General features: G+C 45.4%; 1 protein-coding gene across 1 annotated transcript in view; it reads right to left on the bottom strand.

The window, feature by feature from the left end:
* The window catches only part of LOC146856337 (intercellular adhesion molecule 1-like), a 180,497-nt gene extending 161,642 nt beyond the window's left edge, over positions 1-18,855 (bottom strand). Inside the window, exon 1 of the mRNA XM_085654440.1 lies at positions 18,653-18,855. Within this exon, the coding sequence (XP_085510566.1) occupies positions 18,653-18,722 (70 nt within the window). The 5' untranslated portion in view covers positions 18,723-18,855. The remainder of the gene's footprint in view (positions 1-18,652) is intronic.
* Positions 18,856-21,862: the final 3,007 nt, after the last annotated feature.

Below are 21,862 nucleotides of genomic sequence, written 5' to 3' on the forward strand. Positions count from 1 at the left end.
AGTGTATCCAATTCATGCGTAAGTGATGACATCCTGATACTTGCCACGCATGAGAGAACATTCCAAATGTATGAGAGGTGCATTGATATGGTTGAAGGACAATCAACTTATACTGTTCCAAAACAAAGTGAATATCTGAAGCCCAGCCCACCTTTCAACTCTTCACACATACAGTAGCCTTTGGGGCTGATTTATATGTTGGTGGTAAGGATAGTCCATTGAAAAGGCAACAGAGAATTCTTATCCCCAACACAATGGTGTGCCCGCCTGATTTAATTGCGAGTGGACGTTTGTTATAACCACTGCAGAGACCACTCTGTCTCTGCCATAGTTACACCCCGCTGGCGGCCTGATGGAGTAAGAGCCTTCGGAGATAGACCTCCATGCCCACCCACCTAATTTACATGGGCAGACATACAGGTCAGTTTTAATTGCCCGTCACCACCAGGAAAGCCCTGGAGGTAAGGAGCAGTGAAAACTGTTTCATGGCCCCGTCGCCATGGGAGATGACTCCCATAATGAAGTAGGCATTTTCTTTATTCTAAAAAAAAATATCACTTCAGGGTTTTCAATACGCTTGACAGATGGTGGTTCCTGACAATGCTTAAGAAATGATCACCGGTGTGGTGGTCATTTCTAAATTTGGAAGGGACATATAAATTGCCCCCAGAGTCTCTACAAGGCACAGAAGGCGAACAATTAAAAAAGATGTGTCAACACCTCAGAATATGTCTCTGAGGGCGACCGCCCAATGTAGCAGGTTATTCCCCAGCCCCCAACTGTAAAGCAACCCTTGCAAAAGCTTGTGCAAGGAAAGACTGCATAAAAGTAGACTGTAGACACCAAGAACATTTCCAAGCTGTAAAGAACACCCGCTAGGCTGACACCACCATGACTTGCCTCAACCAAAATTGAAGAATGGCGCTTTTGTTTCACCGCAGTCACTCTGGATGCACAGCTGTACTACTACAGGAGGATGGGCATGAAGGGTATGTGTTGGTCTGATGCGCACATCAAGCTCCGACCACAGAGCAGTGATACTTCCTGATAGAGTAGGAAGCCACTCTAGGCTTTTCAGGATGTTGCCAGTACACCTCTCTGTGCTTATGAACATCCTTTCTGAACCATCAGAAATAACAAGCTGCTCACACCACTGTTGAAAGCAATAGCACCTCATCGACCGCACAAGTCTATAAGTGGATTCCACAGTTAATTCAAAATTGGTTCAAGATACTATGTTGCCTGGGTACTGACAAACCAGCTGATTTCTCATCCCAGCACATGGGACCAGAGGTGGAGAAGGTCTATACACAGATGATTGGTTCGCAAGAGTGTATGCCCTGGTAGTAGACGATCTCCAAGTGTCTTTTCTGTCAAGCGACTGGTCAAGTGGACAAACCACCAACCATAATCACGCCCGGGAAACAAAACAAAATCATGGAAGAAGATCAGCACAGACTTTGGCCACACCACTGATGGAAGTCAGCTGCAAGTCTTACTGAATAAGTGATCATAGTATCCAGAAGTACAACTGGTGTATTCTAGGCACAGGCAGATCTGTCCAAACAGAAACAAATGTTGGCTGCAAAAGGTGTTAGATCTCATGTGCCAGTCCTGGGAAGCCAGTGGATACAGGCAGTCCTCTGGTGAGTAGTCGTCATTTACCACTGGAATCTCATGGCCTTCGCTACTGTTGCGCTGCTCACCAAGTGTTCCTATTTGGGTTGTGACGTTCGAGAGGGTAGTGTAGTCGGGGAAGTCAAGGCTTACTCTTGGAGGTGAATAGTGTCTGGAACTCAAATATCATATGACACAAAGTAATAACTCACTAAAGTTCACTGTCCAGACAAAGATATATCTTTAAAAAACGTGGGCTACTTATTTGTAACAACAAACTTTAACATACATTTAACTGATGAGGCACATAAAGTCCAGAAGGTCTCAGGCGTACTATCAATTGTTGGTTCTCTGTCTCAGCTTCTATATGGCGTTGGGTGCTGAGGATACCATCTCAGTGAGACTGAGCCCAGCATGTGCCAAACAGACCACAAAGTTCAAAACTCCATTTATCATAAAGTGAACTGGCAGGCCAAGCCAGTAAAAGTGATAGGCAAAGAAGCTTATCCCAAGGTTGAAGTTTGTGGGTTCTCTTAATGAAGCCAGAAATATGGTGGTCAGGTTGGGGATGGAGGGCAGACACAAAGGGCACAGATTGGTGGAGATTCATATCGGCAACTGGTCTACTGTTGGGGCCCACTGGTAAAACCACGGTGCCAAAATCAGACACTTATTCTGATCTGGGCTGCAGCATTCTTTGGGAGTCTAGAGTGAATGTTAGAACATGGGCTGCATTACTAGGCCAGATCCTTGGAAATTGGTGCAAAGCTACACCCAGAAATGGTGTGGCACCTTGATAAAAAATCCTAGTTCTCACCAACACAGCGTAGAGCATGTCGTCATAGGCATTTCTACACTTAATGCAATGGCCAAGTACCGAATGGTAAAAGGGATGTATATTCCTGAGGAGACAATCCAGACTTCGCAAGAGGGATCGCTCCCTTCTTGCAACACCGATCTCTACACATCACCAAAGGGTAGGCGCAGATAGCCACAATAATCTGGATTCAGCTTGATGTAATTTACACAGTCTGATCAAGGGTAACCAATCCCCAGGCAGTTATGGAAACATAACTGTCTACAGATGATTTATATTTTCATAGTGATCAAAACAGTTTAGGGCAGCCTTTTGTTTCCAAGCTGGTGCACGAGCAAAATGACAATTGAAGAAGCCCAACATGGTTAAAATGACCATGTGGTCTCCAAGGCCCAGGCTTCAGTGACTGCTCGAAGGGAATACAGAATAATGTTGACCTCTTGTGGGAAACCGCCATCTTGTCTCCCATGAAATGAGTTGTCTCAGAGGACCCCATTCACAAGGTACAGTGACTCCGTGTGCACAACCCTTGTGTTTGGAGTAGTGAGGTGTCCCAGTAAGGATTTACTTGAGAGGGTCGGTAAACACCTCTCCCAGGGGTATCAGTAAAAAGGTCTGCGCACCTCTCTTTCAATCAGCTTCCTGCAGCTGTAAACCTCAGCACAGAGTGGTATGGAAGCCAAGCCTCCCCATGTGTACATCACTGTTGTGAAATAGTCCAATTTAGAAGTTAGGACTCTCCTCTTCTATTTCTTTGGAGATGTGAAACAGTCACATATAAAGGGCAAGTCTCTTCCTATTTAAGCCTATGGAATTTCCCATACAGAAGTCAGAGTTCTGCACAGAGGCCTCTACCTTTATAGAATATGATTATAATGAGGAGCCAGGTGGACAAGTCTTTCTTATGCGCACTGCCATGGACCTCTAAGGCCCCTTACAGCAACTGTACACTGAAGAGCATCTTACCTCTGTGGGATGGGAGCACAACACTCACCTGACCGGGTGGCACCTACACATCCACCGCCACAGAGGTTAGTTGGGGGCTTCCACGTGGAAATATAATCCAACCGCAGGATGCTGCACAGCACAGCTTCTCTTACTTGCTACAGAAAAGGAGCTCAGGGGCTGCTCCGGTGCAGGAAAGCCAACACACCAGCTGAGGTGGCCAGCAGATGCTCCCAAGAGAGGGTGGGCAGCATATTCCACAGCACGGTCTGCACGTAACACCAGGAGGTTCCTAAGTAGGCGGGGAGGATGCTGTCTGAGTTAGTGAGTGGTAAGCAGCGGGTCAACAGAACACCAGGCTTGGAAGCCCATCCAACTTCTCCAAGCTCCAAGGACTAGGTCTTCTCTGGCGGAGTACAGAGGTAGCTAATCAGGATATTGCATAGAAAAAGAACCAGGTCTGGTGAATCACTTCATTTTGCCCATACCCATATGGACGGTCAAGTAATGATTCATATAAAACAGGATCCGCGTGCCGTGCCACTGGAGTCAAGCTATCCTGGTGAAACCCCGAAACCGGTCCTAGGATGCTTGGCAGTTCGGGCTGGACAGTTTCCATAAGGCACAGGGTCAAGACTGATTTGCATATGGCTGGGTCCAAACTGGAATGGCATGGTGAGCAAAAAAACGATGGATTTAGGCCCAGATCTCTGTACTGGGTTGAATGTATGACATTGTTCTGCATTCTGTCCATCAACTTTTCTTTTTGCATTTGCTTACAACAATGAGCACGGTGGCAATGATCCACAGTAAGAGAAGCTCATTTTATCAAAATGAATATATTATGAAACTTCATGTGAGTTCTTGCCCCAAGCCCTGCTTTTGTAATAAGAATACAATGGTTTGAAAGCTACAAAAAATCGACACTTCACTGAATATAACTACACTCATGAAAAGAGGACTGAAAGAAATTATGCAATTGTTACAACCTCACAGACATGCTAGTCTACTAACATTAACCAGTAAAGGTAAAAAAAAGATTTCATTGGTTGAGAATGAAGCTAATGACAACGGGTCAGTTGCACTAATCCTACTTGGTCTTTCTCTCTGTGGCTTTGTAGATATTAATGAACCTCACTATTTTCATAAAATCAGCTCTTGTGAATCTGCAGCACAAAACTCTACTCTGCCAATGAGTTTGTCAGAAACACCGCAAATAGTCTCCCTGCTACTTTTCTTCTTCGAATCCTCTACGCTTTTACGCGTGCTTGCTGCGGATATGCCCGCGCTATAGAAATTATCCTCAAATATCAAAATATTACAAGCAGGCAACATTAGGTGGATCAGTGAGTTCCAAAGTGAAATGCATCTGAAACTAAACACAGAAATAAATAGAATTTTTTTTTTCTTTTTTGGCGCGAACTTGACCCGAATTGGGTATCAGAGCACTTTACATAGCCCCAGTTACGTTACATGAGGACAAACATTAATTTTTGTTAGGCATGGAGAGATTAAGTGATTTTCCCAGAATCACAGGATGTTGAGCATCATTGCTGAGACTCGAACCCAGTTCCCCAGATTCGGGGTCGACCACCCTAGCCGTTAGGCCAACTCCTCTCCCCATGCATTCTCTGTGGGGAAAGCCACCTACTGGTCAAACGTCTACTCAGATCAATATTGCTAAGAACTTGCCACTCTCCCCGTCCAAACATAGTGAGAAAGCAAGGCGATTGGATGTACACTGGCCTATTGATGACACCGCAGATAACTCTGCATTTGAAAGATGGTCTTCCTGCTCAGGACATTAAGGCAAATCTTTCATTTGCTAACAATCCACAAAGCTCACAGTAATTCAGCTATTTTATTGTTCCATATATCGTACTCCAAAAGACTTTCTGCAGGCCTGAGAACCTAGAATATATGCCGACTTCAGCAAGGTTGATTCTACAGCTCAGCGCAAGAGACCACATCCTTCCTGCCGTACATGACCTCAATAAGTTCACACACCCATGTTACAGCATTTATCTCCTTAGCACTCCTCTTGATTCAAAGCCCAAATGTAAATATATTGCAGATCCTGTTTATATGACCATGTAAATATTCAGTTCGAGTACCATATGTTTCGACACTTTAATGACTTCCTCAGGGCTCACGGGTTCCAAAGATGTTGATTCAGAATAATCAAGAGGGTAAAGAGTTCTTAACAATAGTGTTGTGACTCAAATGATATCCACAGTCAAAGACTAAGCAAGCAGGTCAAGCGTCAAATGGATGAGTCGTCTGCTTACCAGCGGCGCAGTATAATATTAGTGGTGAGCTGAGCGCGACTGTAAAATCTCAGATTGCCCGAGTAGCGTCCATGTTAGAATGCCTCAAGTGACAGTGTGTTTATGGCGTCACACCCACATTATCTACCAGATATTATGCGTTATGCATAAGTTGTTCATCAAACCGGGGCCAAACTCCTACAAGTCAAATTAGCCAAATACGTACTATGACCTCTACAGTTGACTCTGGTCTTCCCCTAGTATCCCCTATCTATGACGAAAATATTACTATGCACTGCTCACATCTCTGCACCAGCAGAAAAGCTATGGAAGACAATCCAAACACACCCGCTTCATTGCCAAGGTCCTGTACTATAGAAGGTTGTATGTCAGAATATCAGTAATAAATCTATTGCATGACATAAATATTGTGGCTTAATTATTGTTTGCAAAAATATCAGCCCACTGGGCGTCGATTTGATTTTCTATTATTATTATTAATAATAAGAATAATCAGTAGTCACAGCCATAAAAAACAGTAAAAAAGATAAAAAGACAGCATCAAAATCATTTGTTAGTAGCATGTCACTTAAGTGTGCAAAGATCACAAGTTGGCCAAGTAAATATCAGTCGTCGCCCTCAATCAGATACAAATATAAATACAAATCAAGATTAACAAGTGTACTGTAATCCAAGCCGTAAAAAAGACCACAGTTAAAAGCCACATAAAATTCATTTTTACAATCATGTCCCATTGACTGAGCAATATCGCAGAACCCACAATACTTTTCGGTCACATCTAGAATGTCTTGACTTTAGTGCTGCTCTTAAAAAGTTAGTAACACTAAAAGCGTGTGAGCATTCGGCAAAAGCTGTAAAAACAGTAGAGCTACACGGGCATGCTTACATCTCATTTCTTTTAAAAGCGGTTTAAGAAACAGTCGCCTAGGGTGCGTAAAATACTTACAAAGGACTGGGTTGAGGTCACCTCCACGCTGTCCACAATGCTGACAGAGAGGATTTCCAACACGCCGCTGGTGTGTATTCTGGGTATCAAGAAGCTTAAGCACGCTAGGCGCAGGAAATTCTTGGCGGTAGCACTGTTGCTGGCAAAAAGGCGCGTAGCAATACGATGGGGTAGTAAGAGACCCCCCAGATTCAAAGACTGGATCATAGACATGACTTATTGTAAAACCACGCTGGAGACATATGCAGAGGGCATCCCACAGGCTTCAAGGCCACGTGTCTTTTGGGAACCATTTGCACAATACTTACAGACAAATGGAGAGCCTGAATCTCGATCTGACACATGAAGAGCTCTGCTGGTCCGACTACACGACAGGACTCGCACACATGTAAGGGAGGCTGTAGGTAGCAAAAAGGATAGGGTGCAACGGGCGTGCAGAGATACATGCAAGACGAGCCACTGCCATATTGTTACGGCCACTTTGATGGAAATACCTATGTACAAGATGCAAACTGTCTACTATGTAACATGTACTACTGAACACTGTGGTTTGAAGTGTATTGAATGTTCTGTAACTGCTGGTCAGCTGAAAAATAAAATAATTAAAATATATATATATATATATATATATATATATATATATATATATATATATATATATATATTTACAAAGGACTACAAAATATAGGGTATCCTGTGGAGACCTATTGTCGCAGCGACAGGTACCTGCATTCTCTATGTGTGAAACAAAACCGGGGGGAGATGCCAACAAATGGTGAAGCAAGTTCAATCTAAAACAGGTAATTAAAAAACTCTCATGTGCATTTGTTAACATCATTAAATAAGACTCCATTTCCTGAAGGGACTTCACCAAGATGTACCTTCTAACGATGGGTTTCCTAAGTTTGCTTTCCTCCCTGGCAGCCATGGCATACTTAAAAAAGTAATGGCATACTTAAAAAAACAATTATTTGACAATATTCTTGTCCTGACGTCTCACAGTGTCATATCTCATAAAGATATCTCTCTGCCCAGAGCCGTGAGGGTGTCCTTAACATATCTTAACCATGGGATTTTTAATGCATTGTCGAGTGAGAGGCAGTCCTGAATTACTAGTCGGTTAAAGACTGCCTCCTGGCTAGACCAGATCTTCACCCAACACAACAAGGTTTTAACTGCCACCAAATCCGTTATATACTTCATTCCTAATTCTTCATGGATGGTATACGAGGGGGTGCCCTGTTGTACTTTCAAAATTCGCCTGAGGTATTTATTTTGTACGGTCTTTATTTTGTTGACTGCCAAAAAAAAACATATCTCACTTCCATATAAAACCTTAGAAATACAGAAGGACTTTAAAATGACCCCTGGTGACCATGTTTCTAGTTTGTGGGCATAATTTGCATTTGCTCCCATTGATTTTTTTCGTGTCCAGTATTTCTATTATTAACTCATATGGGGCAATATTTTTTGGATTTTTTTTTAGGACACAATATTATTGTTAAGCGATAGTCAGGCCATGATATTCTGGTTCAATACCCTTCAGGAAACCTCTAAAAACCATTCAAAAATCCAGCCAACCCATATGCCAACAGCATGAAGTCTTCAGCTTTCAGGTGAAGAGTAACTTCAGAGGTCTGAGTCTTCTGTTGGGGAGAATTTCACCAATATGTCTAAAATAGTCAGCCGGGAAGAAGACCAGTTCATTGTAGGTAGCTTACCCTAGAGAGCTGGTTGTTTGCAAGGATTGGAAGGTTCACGAGGTACCCTAGGATAATACTATACAACATTTTGTGGCCAAAACTAAGCTGATCGGGCACCAATACTGGGATTCTGAGGTAGGGGTGAAATGATCTGAGTGTTTCAGGCTGCAGATGGCAGGGGCAGGATTCTGTAGTTTGTAAATGGATTTGGAGCTCAGACCATATTACAGTAGACGGGGGCTGAGTAGATCGAATCTATGCATCATCCGTTTCACCGGCAACTATACATTCTACACCTTCAAAATATTAAGTCTGGATTACCGGATAATGTGTGCCCAGTCTCTGTTCTGGAAATAGAAGAGATTTATCATTAGGAGTAGGGATGGTTCTGGTGCAATGGAAAGTGGTGGAGTCATTACTTTTTAAGAAAGAAACACAGGACAGTACGATCTCAGACACCTATCGCCCAATGACCCTACTTCCAGCATGCAGCAAGCTTCTGGAAAGAATAGTTACTTGAGAATTATCTACCCAGAAGAATCCAATATCCTGGCAGCAAGGCTTAGACCCTGGCAGAGGTTTTGAAATGGCCCTCATATTGGAAATGGATGTGTTAAGAACAGTTTTAAAGGAGAAAGGCGTGTCCGGCACAGCCCGCTTGCATCTCTCTGCCGTATTCGATACAGTGGACATTCTATCCTGAAGACTAGCCCTAGGCTGAACAAAGTGGGAATGAATAGAGCATTGGCGGCCTGATTTTCCTCCTGTTTTGGAACAATGTGCCCTGTCCCTGTCCGATCCTCTTTCTGCCCATATAGCATCAATGTACGGTATGGTCTCAAAGGGCTGTTCACTTGCACACAGGCTTTTTCGGACGAAGCCTACGGTTTGCTAATGGCATCTTGGGGACATTCTGTAAGCTTCCATGGGAAAGCATTCCACCCCTTGCTTACCCTTCGCTTTGAATGTTGTAGCTCCTATTTCCTTGCTTTGTATTTACTGGCTTTATTTGTTTTAGGCTGTGCAGCTTGAGTTCATCCCACCCTTGGCCCAAACCTTATTTATTGTATCCTTCCATCGTTGTTCAATTTCTGTAAACAGGCCTTTAAATGTTGTCCTTATCTTGTCTGGCACATTTGCTGTGCATTTGAAAACAGATGCCAAATGTCAGGCTTTGTCTTTCAGGAAGCTTGTTGTTTACTTTTCTTTCTCTCACTTCAAAGGGAGAGGATTTATGTGACAATCATGCTGGCTACTGAAAGTGTGCTGGATGAAGACTGTGAAGTGTGATGGAAACACATATTTTAATACGCTCAAAACAAATCAATACACTAGGTGATGACATTTCCACATATTATCGTTTGTGCTCGGAATACTTTTATCAGTAAAACTGTATGTCTATGCAGAGGTAAAGGTCATTTTAATATGAAGATGTGTTGTCTGTCATAACCGTGCACCACCATACCATGCATACTCCACTTTATCCCACTCCACTCTACTCTGCACCCCTCCATGCCACTGCACTCTACTCTGCACCACTCCACTTTACGCCACTTCACTCTAAGCTTCTCTACTCTACTCTGCGCCTCTCCACTTTATGCCACTGCACTCTATGCCAATGCATTCTACTCTGTTATACTCCACTCTACGGCAGTGTACTATATGCCAAACCACTCCACGCTCACTAATCTACTCTGCACCACTGCACACTATGCCACTGCACTCCATGCCACTGCACTCTATCCTGCACCACCGCACTGCACTCTGCACCACTCGGCTCTACCGTGCACCACTCCATGATGTGCCACTTCACTCTACACCACTTCACTCTACTCTGAAACTTTATCCTCTACGCCACTGCACTCAGTGCCAATCCACTCAGCGCCATTACACTCTACTCTATGCCACTTCACTCTACGTCACTGCAATCTACACTGCACCACGCCACTCTATGCCACTCTTCTCTATTCTGCACCACTCTACTCTATGCCACTGCACTCTACTCTCTGCACTCTATGCCAATGAACTCTACACCACTTTACTCAAAAATAATTTACTCTATATCACTGCACTCCACACCACTCCACTCCACTGCACCATATACCACTATACTCTACTCTGCAACACTCTATGCCACTGTACTCTACAACATTACACTCTACATCACTGCACTCTAGGCCAATCTATTCTACTATACACCACTGTACTCTACACCACTGCTCTCTACGCCACTCTACTCTAAGCCACTCTACTCTAAGCCACTGCACTCTACGCCATTTCTCTCTACACCACTCTACTCTGCACCACTCTACTCTATGCCACTGCACTCTACGCCAATGAACTCTATGCCACTCTACTATATGCCACCGTACTCTATGAGTCTATTCTGCAACACTGCACTCTCTGCCACTCTACGCCACTCTACTCTGCATCACTCTACTCTGCATCACTCCACTCTATGCCGTTTCTACTCTGTAACAATGCACTCTACACCACTCTACTCTACTCTGCACCACTGGAATCTATGCCACTGAGCTCTACTCTATGCCACTCTATTGCACTGTAGGCCAATGCACTGTATGCTACTACACTCTACGGCACTCTACTCTGCATCACCCCACTCTACGCCACTCCACTCTGCACCAATTCACTCTAAGCCACTTTAATCTACTCTGCACCACTGCTCTCTATGACTGCACTCTACAACACTTTACTATGCCACTGCACTCTACTCTGAAACAATCTACTCTACGCCACTGCACTCTACATCACTCTATTCAACTCTGTGCCATTCCACTCTATGCCACTCCACTCTATGCCACTGCAATCTACATGTTCCACTCCACTCCTCTCTACTCCATGCCACTGCACACTACATCACTCTATTTGACGCTGCTGCACTCTATGCCGCTGCAATCTATGCCACTGCACTCTACGTCAATGCACTCTACGTCAATGCACTCTACGTCAATGCACTCTACACACTTTACTCAAAGCCAATACACTCTAAGCCACTGCACTCCATGACAATCTACTCTATGCCAATGCACTGTATGCCACTATACTCTACTTTGCAACGCTGCACTCCATGCCACTGCACTCTACTGCACTAAACTCTCTGCCACTCTATTCTACTCTGCACCACTGTACACTACGCCAATGCTCTCTACCCAACTTTACTCTGCACCACTCTACTCTACGCCACTGCACTGTACACCAATTTACTCTATGCCACTCTACTCCACACTACTGCACTCTGCGCCTCTCTACTCTGTGCCATTGAACTCTATGCCACTGCACTGTACTCTGCACCACCCAATGCCACTCTACTGCACTCTTTGCACTGCACTCTAGGCCACTGCACTCTACGCCAATCCACTCTACACCACTCTAACCTACTGTGCATCATTGCTCTCTGGCACTGCAATTTTCACCTCTTGACTTTATGCCTCTCTACTTTACTCTGCACCACTTTATGTTAATCCAATGCACTCTACTCCACACTACTATGCACCACGGCACTCTACACCACTCCAGTCTACGCCACTCCACTCTTTGTCACTTTACTTTGCAACACTGCACTCTGTACCACTGCACTCTACACCAATGCACTCTCCTCTGTACCACTCCACTTTATTCCACTGCACTTTACACCACTACTCTATGTCACTGCTCTCTATCCTGCACCACTCTTCTCTACTATACACCACTCCACTCTATGCCACTTTACTCTACTCTGAAACAATCTACTCTACGCTACTGCACTCTATGCCACTGCATGCTATGCCACTCTACTCCACTCTGCGTCACTCCCCTCTACACCACTGCAATCTATGCTGTGCCACTGTACGCTACTCTATTCTGCTCTGCACCACTCTTCTCTATACCACTGCGCTCTACACCATTGCACTCTACCTCACTGCTCTCTATGCCAGTGTACACTACATCACTTTATTATAAACCAATGCACTCTACACCACTGCATTCTACACCAACTACTCTGCACCACTGTAGTCTACATCACATACTCTACTCTGTAACACTCTGGTCTACGCCACTGCATGCTATGCCACTCAACACAAATGCACTCTACATCACTGCACTCTACGCCACTCTATTCTACTCTGCACCACTGTACTCTCCGACACTGCTCTCTACACCACTGCACTCTATGCCAATGCACTCCACACCACTGCACTCAAACAATCTACTCTGCACCACTATACTCTACACCACTGAACTCTATGCCACTCTACTCCACATCTCTGCATCTACACTGCACCACTCCACTGTACCCTGCACCACTCCACCCTACATCACTTCACTCTACTCTGAAGCAATCTACTCTACGCCACTCTACCCTGCGCCAATCCACTTTAAGCCATGGCACTCTATGCCACTGTAATCTATGCTGCACCACTTCACTCTACTCAGCACCACTCCACTCAATGCCACTGCAATCTTCACCACTCTACTCTATGTCACTGGTTTCTATGCTGATGCACTCTACACCACTTTACTCAAAACCAGTGCACTCTACACCACAGCACTCTATCTCCAATCTATTCTGTACCACTGTACTTTATGCCACTCCACTGTACACCACTCCACTCTATGAAGCTGTACTCCATTAAACTCCATTAAACTCTACTACACTCTATGATACTCCACTCTACAACACTCTACTCCACTCTGTGCCCCGCTATGATACTACTACACTCTATGACGCTCTATGCAACTCTCTCTACACCACTCTATGCCACTTTACTCCACTCTGTTCTACGACACACTACTTCACTCTATTCCACTCCACTATTCCACTCTACACTACTCCACTCTATGGCACTTCATGCCACTCTATGCCACTTCAATCTATGACACTCTACAACACTTTACTCCACTCTATGCCATTTCACTCTACTGCGCTACTCCACTCTATGCCACTCCACTCTACGACAATCTACTCCACTCTACGCCAGTCTACCCTACAACACTCCACTCCACTTTATGCAACACCCTCTACGCCACTCCACTCTGCTGTACACCACTCCACGGCACTCTACTCTGCTCTATGTCTCTCTATGGTACTCCACTCTACAACACTCCTCTCCATGACACTCCACTCCACTGTACGCCACTCAACTCTGGGACATGCTACTCCACTTTACGACTTTCCACTCTACGACACACTACTCCATCCATGACACTCCACAACATCCTACCCCACTCCACGCCACTCAACTCTACCCTACGACACTCCATAACTCGCTACGCCACTCCATAACACTCCACTCCAAGACATTCTACTTTACAACAGTCCACTCCACGCCACTCTCCTTTACACGACTAACTTTTAGCCACACTGAACAGCAGCCACACTGGTGTACAACATGGCTAAAACAAATAGGCAAAGCCAATAGCTCTTGCGTTGGTGAGCTCTATTGGCTTTGCTAATGCTTGTTAATGCTAGGTTATTAGCGCAGTTGAATTGCTATTTTAGTTGCTCGGCTCTAACATACAGTAATGACACATAACTGACTGTTCACCTTGACTTGCTTACTCCTGCCTCAGTAAACAGATTCTCAGTGACATCAAAGCTTTAGCTGTCTGCTCCAGCTTCCTTCCTCTGGTGCATGTCCCTTCCCACTAGCAGGAAAGTGCAGGAAATAGAGTTTGAGATATCCAGAACCAAGAGTGAGACAACAGTCCATCTCACGTGCACCTTCTCAAAAACCATTTGTCTTTTCAGAAGGCCCTTATAACGTTCCTCTTTTTCTCTGATGCAGTTTGTCTTCATTTTCACTTTGTCCCTCCAGTTTCTCGGTGGTCTTTGCGCCTAGAATCTCTTGAGATTGTATGAGCACTTTACGAGTAATAAAAATTAAAATTAAAAATACTACTGCACGGAACGAATAAATCTTTTGAGGGAGCGTCTGAGCAGGCAAACCCAGCACAAACGTTGTAGTTATTTACAAATATTTTTGGTGATAGCTAATTCTGACTTGATTTATAGATGATAAATCAGTATAAAACAACAAGAACCCGAGGTTCTGTACCATGGGTAAAACAATCCATCATGGTAGCCAGAGCCCTACCTCTTTACCTCCATGGTTAGAAAAACAGCCCATTATAGAAGCCAGAAATCTACATAAGTAAACCTAGAATTGAAATACATGAAGTAAGGATTCTTCGAATGTAAACCCAGGGAAAGCACAACAAATCCCTACAGACATATCCAGGGAATGCAACTTAATCCCATACATTTGACATGTAAGCAGAGGGAATATACAAGAGTGTACATAGAAACGCTTGGGAAATGGTCGGGGATGCACTGAGAATAGCGATCTACTTATGACCTGACAGGGTATACCTTGGGACACAACCGGTTACGGCACACCTAATGTAACGCACCATGTTTGTATCAGTTATACATTGATGCCTGCCTACAAGATTTATGTAACAATGCTATTTGATGAAGCATGATGTATTGTGTGGTTTTACCTGCAACGAAAACTCTAATAAACAGATTTCTAAATAAAATAGAAACGCTTGGGAAATGGTAACGTGTCGCTATTAAGGAAACAACTCTCCGCATGTAAGCATTGGAATGTACACTGGAACGTACAGAAAAGCCAAGAGGGTGTAATATAGCCCCATTCAGATGACAGGATTCTCCCGTGGAAGGAGAGGAAACGTGCAACAGACTCCTACAGATAAGCCCAGGGCATGGACAAGAGACCCATATTGAAGACAGAGCTCCCCCCAAAAAAGCCCAGTAAATGACCAACAAACCTTATAGAAAAAGCCAGAGAATCAATCAATCAATCAGTCAGTCATTTGTAAAGCGCACTACATACCCGCGAGGGTCTCAAGGCGCTGGGGTGGGGTGGGGGGGGCTGCTACTGATCGAACAGCCAGGTCTTGAGTGTTGAGAGAATGCAAAAGCGTTCCGATTAAAGACGCAACTTCCCATGAAAGCGAATGGAATGCGCAACACCCCCCTTAGAAAGGCCCAGCTAATGTAGCAGACACATATGGAAAACAGAAGTCTACCCATGTAAATCCAGGGAACTTTAAACAGTCTCCTATACAAGCAAGGTTGTCACTATGTAAGCCTAAGTGCGAGGTTAAGGAGTCCATATAGAAGCCAGATGACTACTCGTTTAAACCCAATGAATGTCCAGGGTTATCCTACAGTAGACAGGGCTCATCCTATTTCCAACCAGGGAATGTAAACATTCACAACAAGAAGACAGAGCTGTTTCCATCTAAAGCAAGGGATGTGCCCTCTATGGAAGACAGCTTCACCCTAATGGGGTCTGGAGTATGCGCAAGGTCTGAATGTTACAACCAAAGCCAGGTGGTTACGAAAATTACAAATATTAATAAGAAATGACAAGTAAACGGAAAAAAAGCTGGACTGAACTATAGAAAGGGCCCGTTGTCAGTACCCTGAGCAGGATGTCTTGTGTAGGATGGAGGCAGACGGCGCCAGGGCTGCGGGTGCTGAGAGCTGAGGGCACGCTGTGGTCTTCGCTGCGGCAGAGGTGCTCAGTGTGCAGTAGAGGGCACCACTGAGACGACAAACCAGCCTCTCATACAGGTGGGGTCAGGCTGTCTGTGGCAAAAGATTCCCCCCTTCAGTATATGTTCCAAAATGAGGACGTGACAGAACCCACCCCCGCTGCAAGCATTCAAGATCAGGGCGGCCCATGCACGCAGAATCCACTCTTTCACTTGCTCTTATCCACTCTATTCTACTTCATTTCTCTGCTTCACTTTCTATTTCTCTCATCCATTGTGCCTCCCTTTCTCTAGTTCTCTTTCCTTTCTCTTTCATTACCTCAAGTCCTTAAAAGTGGGCGGTCTATCCAAGTTAGGCAGTATGCAAGTGAAATCACGAAGCGTGACATCACATGTGGCATCACAGGAAGTGGCATCACAACCCATGACCTCACGGGAAGTATCTTAAGACCTCACTCATATGCTTAGCATGTCTAGCATGAGCAGATTTGAGGGCATTTTATATATATAACAAATTAGATTTTGAGTCGGAGTTGTGCCAAAAAAGTGGCGCAACTCCAACGCTAAATCTGGGCCACAACTTCTACATTTAATTTTTTAAACTCTGTCACAAAGAAATTGGCAACAAGGAGAAGCATGGCGGTAAATCTGTTCTGCTTAATTGGTCGCAAAGTGTACATTACATTTTTTTTATATGGGGTTAAGGCACCTGCTGCATATATCTTTGTGTGTCCAGTAAATCTCAGGAAATAATAATAACGGTAAGGTAACGCAGGGGGTTAATGCACTTGCTGCAGAGATCTGTGGTTTATTAAGTTCCAGTTTTGAATCAAAGTAACATAGAAGGTTGATATGTCCTCAGATGAAAGATTTTTTATTTTATGTAGATGAGTAAGTGGGTTACTGCTTTTAACACAAAGATAGATCCTTAAGTTACTTGCAGTTCATAAATTCTAATCCTTCTAATATAGCAAGCTATGGAGGACATTTGACTCCTACACCTTGTAACCCTCAATCATGGCTCTCTTAAGTAGCTGTGAAGCAATAACAAGCTGTCAGCCTCTGTTTCCCCTCCATTGCATTTGTAGCTAGGTGTGGGGTTCCAGATAGCTTCCAGCCAGGATACTCAAACAAAAGGAGGCCTGGTGGCCCCTTAGCTTCAGCTGGAGTGTAAAATAACAAAGGCCCTGTCTGCCTGCCCATTGCTGCTCAGACTGAAAACAGACAACGTGCAGCTGTTGTTGGAAGTGTCCAGGTGTCAGAACATTACACCGGGATGTGTTCAGCTTCTTTTTGTGGGGCGCAACTTCTTGACAAGGGAGACGGCGCCCACCCTTAGAAAACAGTAGATAGGTACCGTCTACCCACCTGTACCCTTGTCTCTCCCACTTCCTGCCAATCTAGCCATTCACCACTTTTCTCTGATTATCTTTGTGCTGACCCCACCCTAGTTTATTCAAGTTAATGATGGAAAATCTACCCCCAAAGGAATTACATTTTTGTAAACAATATTTAGGGCATCATATTTTTGTCACACAATATTTTTGTATACAATTTTCTGACATAAACCATCTCAACATCTACTCTCTGTTGATTGATACATCTGTCATCGACCCCTCCCACTTCCTGTGATTTCATGTCTGTGCCTCTGTCTGTCTCTGCCCCCTTCTTCCCCCTTCCCCTCCCCCCCTCCACTCTCCCTACCTGCCTTTAATTCGTCGGTGGATTTTAACAGCGCGAAGCCAGTTAGGGTGAATCTGTAACCTGCCCAATGCGCTGTCATTTTATAATATGTAGAGATCATCTGTACTGTTCGGGAAACCTCCGCCCATCAGTGTATCTGTCGCTCTACCCCTTCATACATGCCAACATTTATAAACATCTAAGAGGGAAGTTTAGCAAAGTAAATAGGGGTGGGGTTTAATTTCCACATGGACTTGTGGGGGTAAATATAAACTGAAATGGAAGAATGTTTTCTCTTTTAAAAATCGTGAGCTCCAGCCTGCATCAGCAGTGATGGCACACACACACACGCACACGCCCCCCCCCCCCCCACACACACACACACACATATAGCTTGGTCAATAAGATTGGGGAGTGCGAGCTTCAGATTTTCTGACAAGCAGGCTGGCCGATACAATTTAAATACATTATGCGACAAGCAGGGTGCAAGAGAGGGGCCTAAGGGGCAGCGGAAAGGGACAAGAATGAAGACTGGTAGGGGTACTAAGAGAGGAAACACAATATGTTGTAAAACAACCAATATTTTTGAGGACTTTCAAAACACAGTGTGTGCATGTGTTTTTCTCCATGCATATGTAAGAATTCCTGCTGAAATCCGACTGACATCTCACAATAGGCTAACGAAAGCACCTGTACCCTACTTATCAGAAAATACAAAAACTCTCGATACCTAGATTTCCGACGCGAGTCTCTGTTATTCGAGCTTGTTTCCTTCAGCACAGCTGCGGCCTCGGCTCATCCCCCTGCTTTACATTTAATAGCAACAATTGTTCTTGCTAATCAGACATCTATCCATGTAAGCGTACATACAGGAGACACAACGGGAAACGGTGTGTTTATTGTCGCTATAATGCATCATTCAAGCGGTACCAGTGCCCGATAACCCACGAGGCTGAGAGTTAAGCGCTCTGCACTTTGCCCTGACCCCGCAGTAGCTAGTGATACCCACAGCCCACCCAGCGCCCCTCTCTGCTGAGCTATTAATAGGCATTTTTACATATTCCCTTGCTTCTCTTTTAGAGTTCTTGGGAGGTAAGCTTCAAGCACAGAACAAAGCCCCATGACTTACCTGTTGCGCAGAGGGTAACGCAGCAACACGCGAACAGGTAACAAAGCGCCCGTTCCCAAACCCGGGCCATGCTGAAACCGATAAATGTATATGTAAAAGATGAGAGAGTGCCTTCAGCTGCTCAGAAAAGGGTCTCCTGGCGCGCGGCTGCCGCGGGGTCTCGCTTCAGTATCTGAGCAGACGGAACTGTGAGCCCAGCGCTCCCGTGCGGCGCCTGCCCTCGGCGCAGCCTTCCTTCACTCCCCCGGATTTCCTCACGCCCGCCCCTCGCGCTCACTTTTCAGGGTTTAGGGGCTTCCTCGCCGGGGCTTTCTCTTGTTGATGAACCTAGGCTGGGGTGGGAATCTCCCAGCGACAGGGATGTGTCACCGACGGCTTCGTAGCACCGGGGCTGCTTATAGTAAAGCGAAAGTTTAACCCGCTGGGGGATTCCATGGTGTTGCACTCGCAGATATTGCAAATAATGTGAAAAGAGCAAGCCCGCCTTGTAACTGATCCTGTGCTCGAACCTCGCTCACCGTCAGTGTCCCCCCAGGTTCCTCGCACGGTCTTCAAAGTTCAGAACTGACACGAGGTGTCACACACATCTCTGTACTAATCCACTTCGACGAATCCATCCCTTTCAAAACAATAGCTACGGCAGATACATGCACGAGATCTCACAAGCACACATTTAACACACTTCCCACAAGTAATCCACAAGGAAGGAATGCACTTTGTAGTAGTCTGCAGTGCTGGCCTCTCACCTTGTGTTCCGGAATAGCGTGCTACTCGCCGCCAAGCACTTCAATGCTCGTCAGGGGTCGTCAGTCCTATATACATACAATGTACAATTAGAATTACATGTAACCTAGGCCTCACACTGTCCGTGCCTCAAACTCCCCACACTGCCCTTGTTCCTCAAACTCCTTACACTGCCCTTGTTCCTCAAACTCCTCACACTGCCCTTGTACCTCAAACTCCTCACACTGCCCTTGTACCTCAAACTCCTCACACTGCCCTTGTACCTCAAACTCCTCACACTGCCCTTGTTCCTCAAACTCCTCACACTGCCCTTGTAGCTCAAACTCCTCACACTGCCCTTGCTCCTCAAACTCCTCACACTGTCCTTGTTCCTCAAACTCCTCACACAGTCTATACAAGTGCCAGAGTTCCGCACACTGTCCTTGTTCGCTGATCTCTTCACAGTGTCTGGTGGTGTGCCCAAGATCCTCACACTGTCCTTGTTCACCAAGCTCCTCACACTGTCCATGCTCCCAAACCCTTCACATTGCCTGTCCTTCTGCTCTCAGCTGCACACACTGTCCCTGTTCCCCAGCAGCTACTCAATTCACATGCTGTCTACGTGACCGAAATCCTAAACCTGTCCTTGGGGCATATTATCAAGACAGGCGATAAAATTATCGCCGCTTTAGCGGCAGAAAACTGCCGCTAAAACGGCGATAATGGGCTTGATTATCGCTGCTTTAGCGGCAGTTTTCTGCCGCTACAGCGGCGATAATTTTATCGCCTGTCTTGATAATATGCCCCCTGGTTCCTTAAGCTCCTCACACTGTCCATGTTCCCAGGTTCTTCTCTTTGGTTGTCTTCGGGCCTCAAGTTTCTCACACTGGGTCCAATGCACAAAGGCTCTTTTGGGCCCAACATGGGGGGCAGCACAGACCACAAACTCGTTTATTGGTGTAAAAAAGGCTGCTTTATTGGAAACAGGTGCACCTTACATACAAATCCCCTGGCCTGTGCCGTACAAAACTAAGCCTCACTAAATATTGTCTTCCTACCTTACCCCCACCCCCTCCCATAACTTGTTTTCCCCCCGCAACAATTATAAAAACAACTTGCCATTCCTAACTTCTCTACACCTACCTAACTAGGTAAACTTCGTATGTTCTTTCATAACTGTAACCATACAACATTATCACGAATGACCAATGAAAACGCCCCCAACAGCATAGCGCACCACACCCGCACCTGTTCCAGTGACAAACCCCATACAAATTTCCCCCCCGATGCACCTGTTCCCAAACGAACAACCCAGAATAAAGCTGAAAAGTCTAACCAAGGCCCACAGTAAAAAACCCAAAAAGAAAACAGTGGACAACCAGGGAGGGAGGGTGGGAAAAAAACAAAAGCCCAGAGCCTCCCCAAGCCGGCTGTCGTGTCACGACCACCAAAATGGTGTCTCGCAACACGAAATGGCCGGCTGTAAACCGCCCAAGCCCAAAAACCGCACAACCCAAGCCCAACCAGCCCAAGACAGCCCAAGGAACCCAAAAACGCCCCCCGTGGTCCGTCTGCCTCCTGGCCCAAAAAACCCCGGGGGTGGCAGGCCTCCCGTTGGTCGGCCGCCCCCCCCAAAGCCCCATTGGGCCCAACATGGGGGGCAGCACAGACCACAAACTTGTTTATTGGTGTGAAAAAGGCCGCTTTATTGGAAACAGGTGCACCTTACATACAAATCCCTTGGCCTGTGCTGTACAAAACTAAGCCTCACTAAATATTGTCTTCCTACCTTACCCCCACCCCCTCCCCTAACATGTTTCCCCCCTGCAACAATTATAAAAACAACTTGCCATTCCTAACTTCTCTACACCTACCTAACTAGGTAAACTTCGTATGTTCTTTCATAACTAACCATACAACATTATCACGAATGACCTAGGAAAACGCCACTCGAAGGGCGTCCCTGACAACCTTCGACCCCCCCTTTAGGCATCCTGACGCCTCGGGTATCTGTGTATCCCTATTGCCTTGTCCAAAGCCTCCTTCAGCTGCACTATGTACAATTCCATGCCATAGCGGGACAAATGAACCCCATCCTCCCTAAAGAAATATACTGCCGCATAACGCAGCTCCGGGTGTTCCATCCTCCCGAACCACTCATTGTCGCAAAAAAGTCTCATATCCCTATTGATCTTCCTACGCGCCCTATCTATGGCCGCCGGCCGCTTAGCCCCCCTCCAAATTCTCCGAGGTATAAATTCCGACCATATTATATGGCAACCTGACCACTGCTGCCGAATCTCCATCAAATCCCGCTTCATTTGTTTCAACAACGCCAAGCCTTTGCATTGCACCAAATCGTTCTCGCCTAAATGAATGACTAAAACATCCGGACAAACCCGCCTCGACCACCTGATTCAATGTCGGAAATAGCTCATGCCACCTCATGCCCCCCTTTCCCTGCCAATGACAACTGAAAAACCTAGG

The sequence above is a fragment of the Triturus cristatus genome, chromosome 4_1 (assembly GCF_964204655.1).
Source record: "Triturus cristatus chromosome 4_1, aTriCri1.1, whole genome shotgun sequence".
Lineage (NCBI taxonomy): Eukaryota > Metazoa > Chordata > Amphibia > Caudata > Salamandridae > Triturus > Triturus cristatus.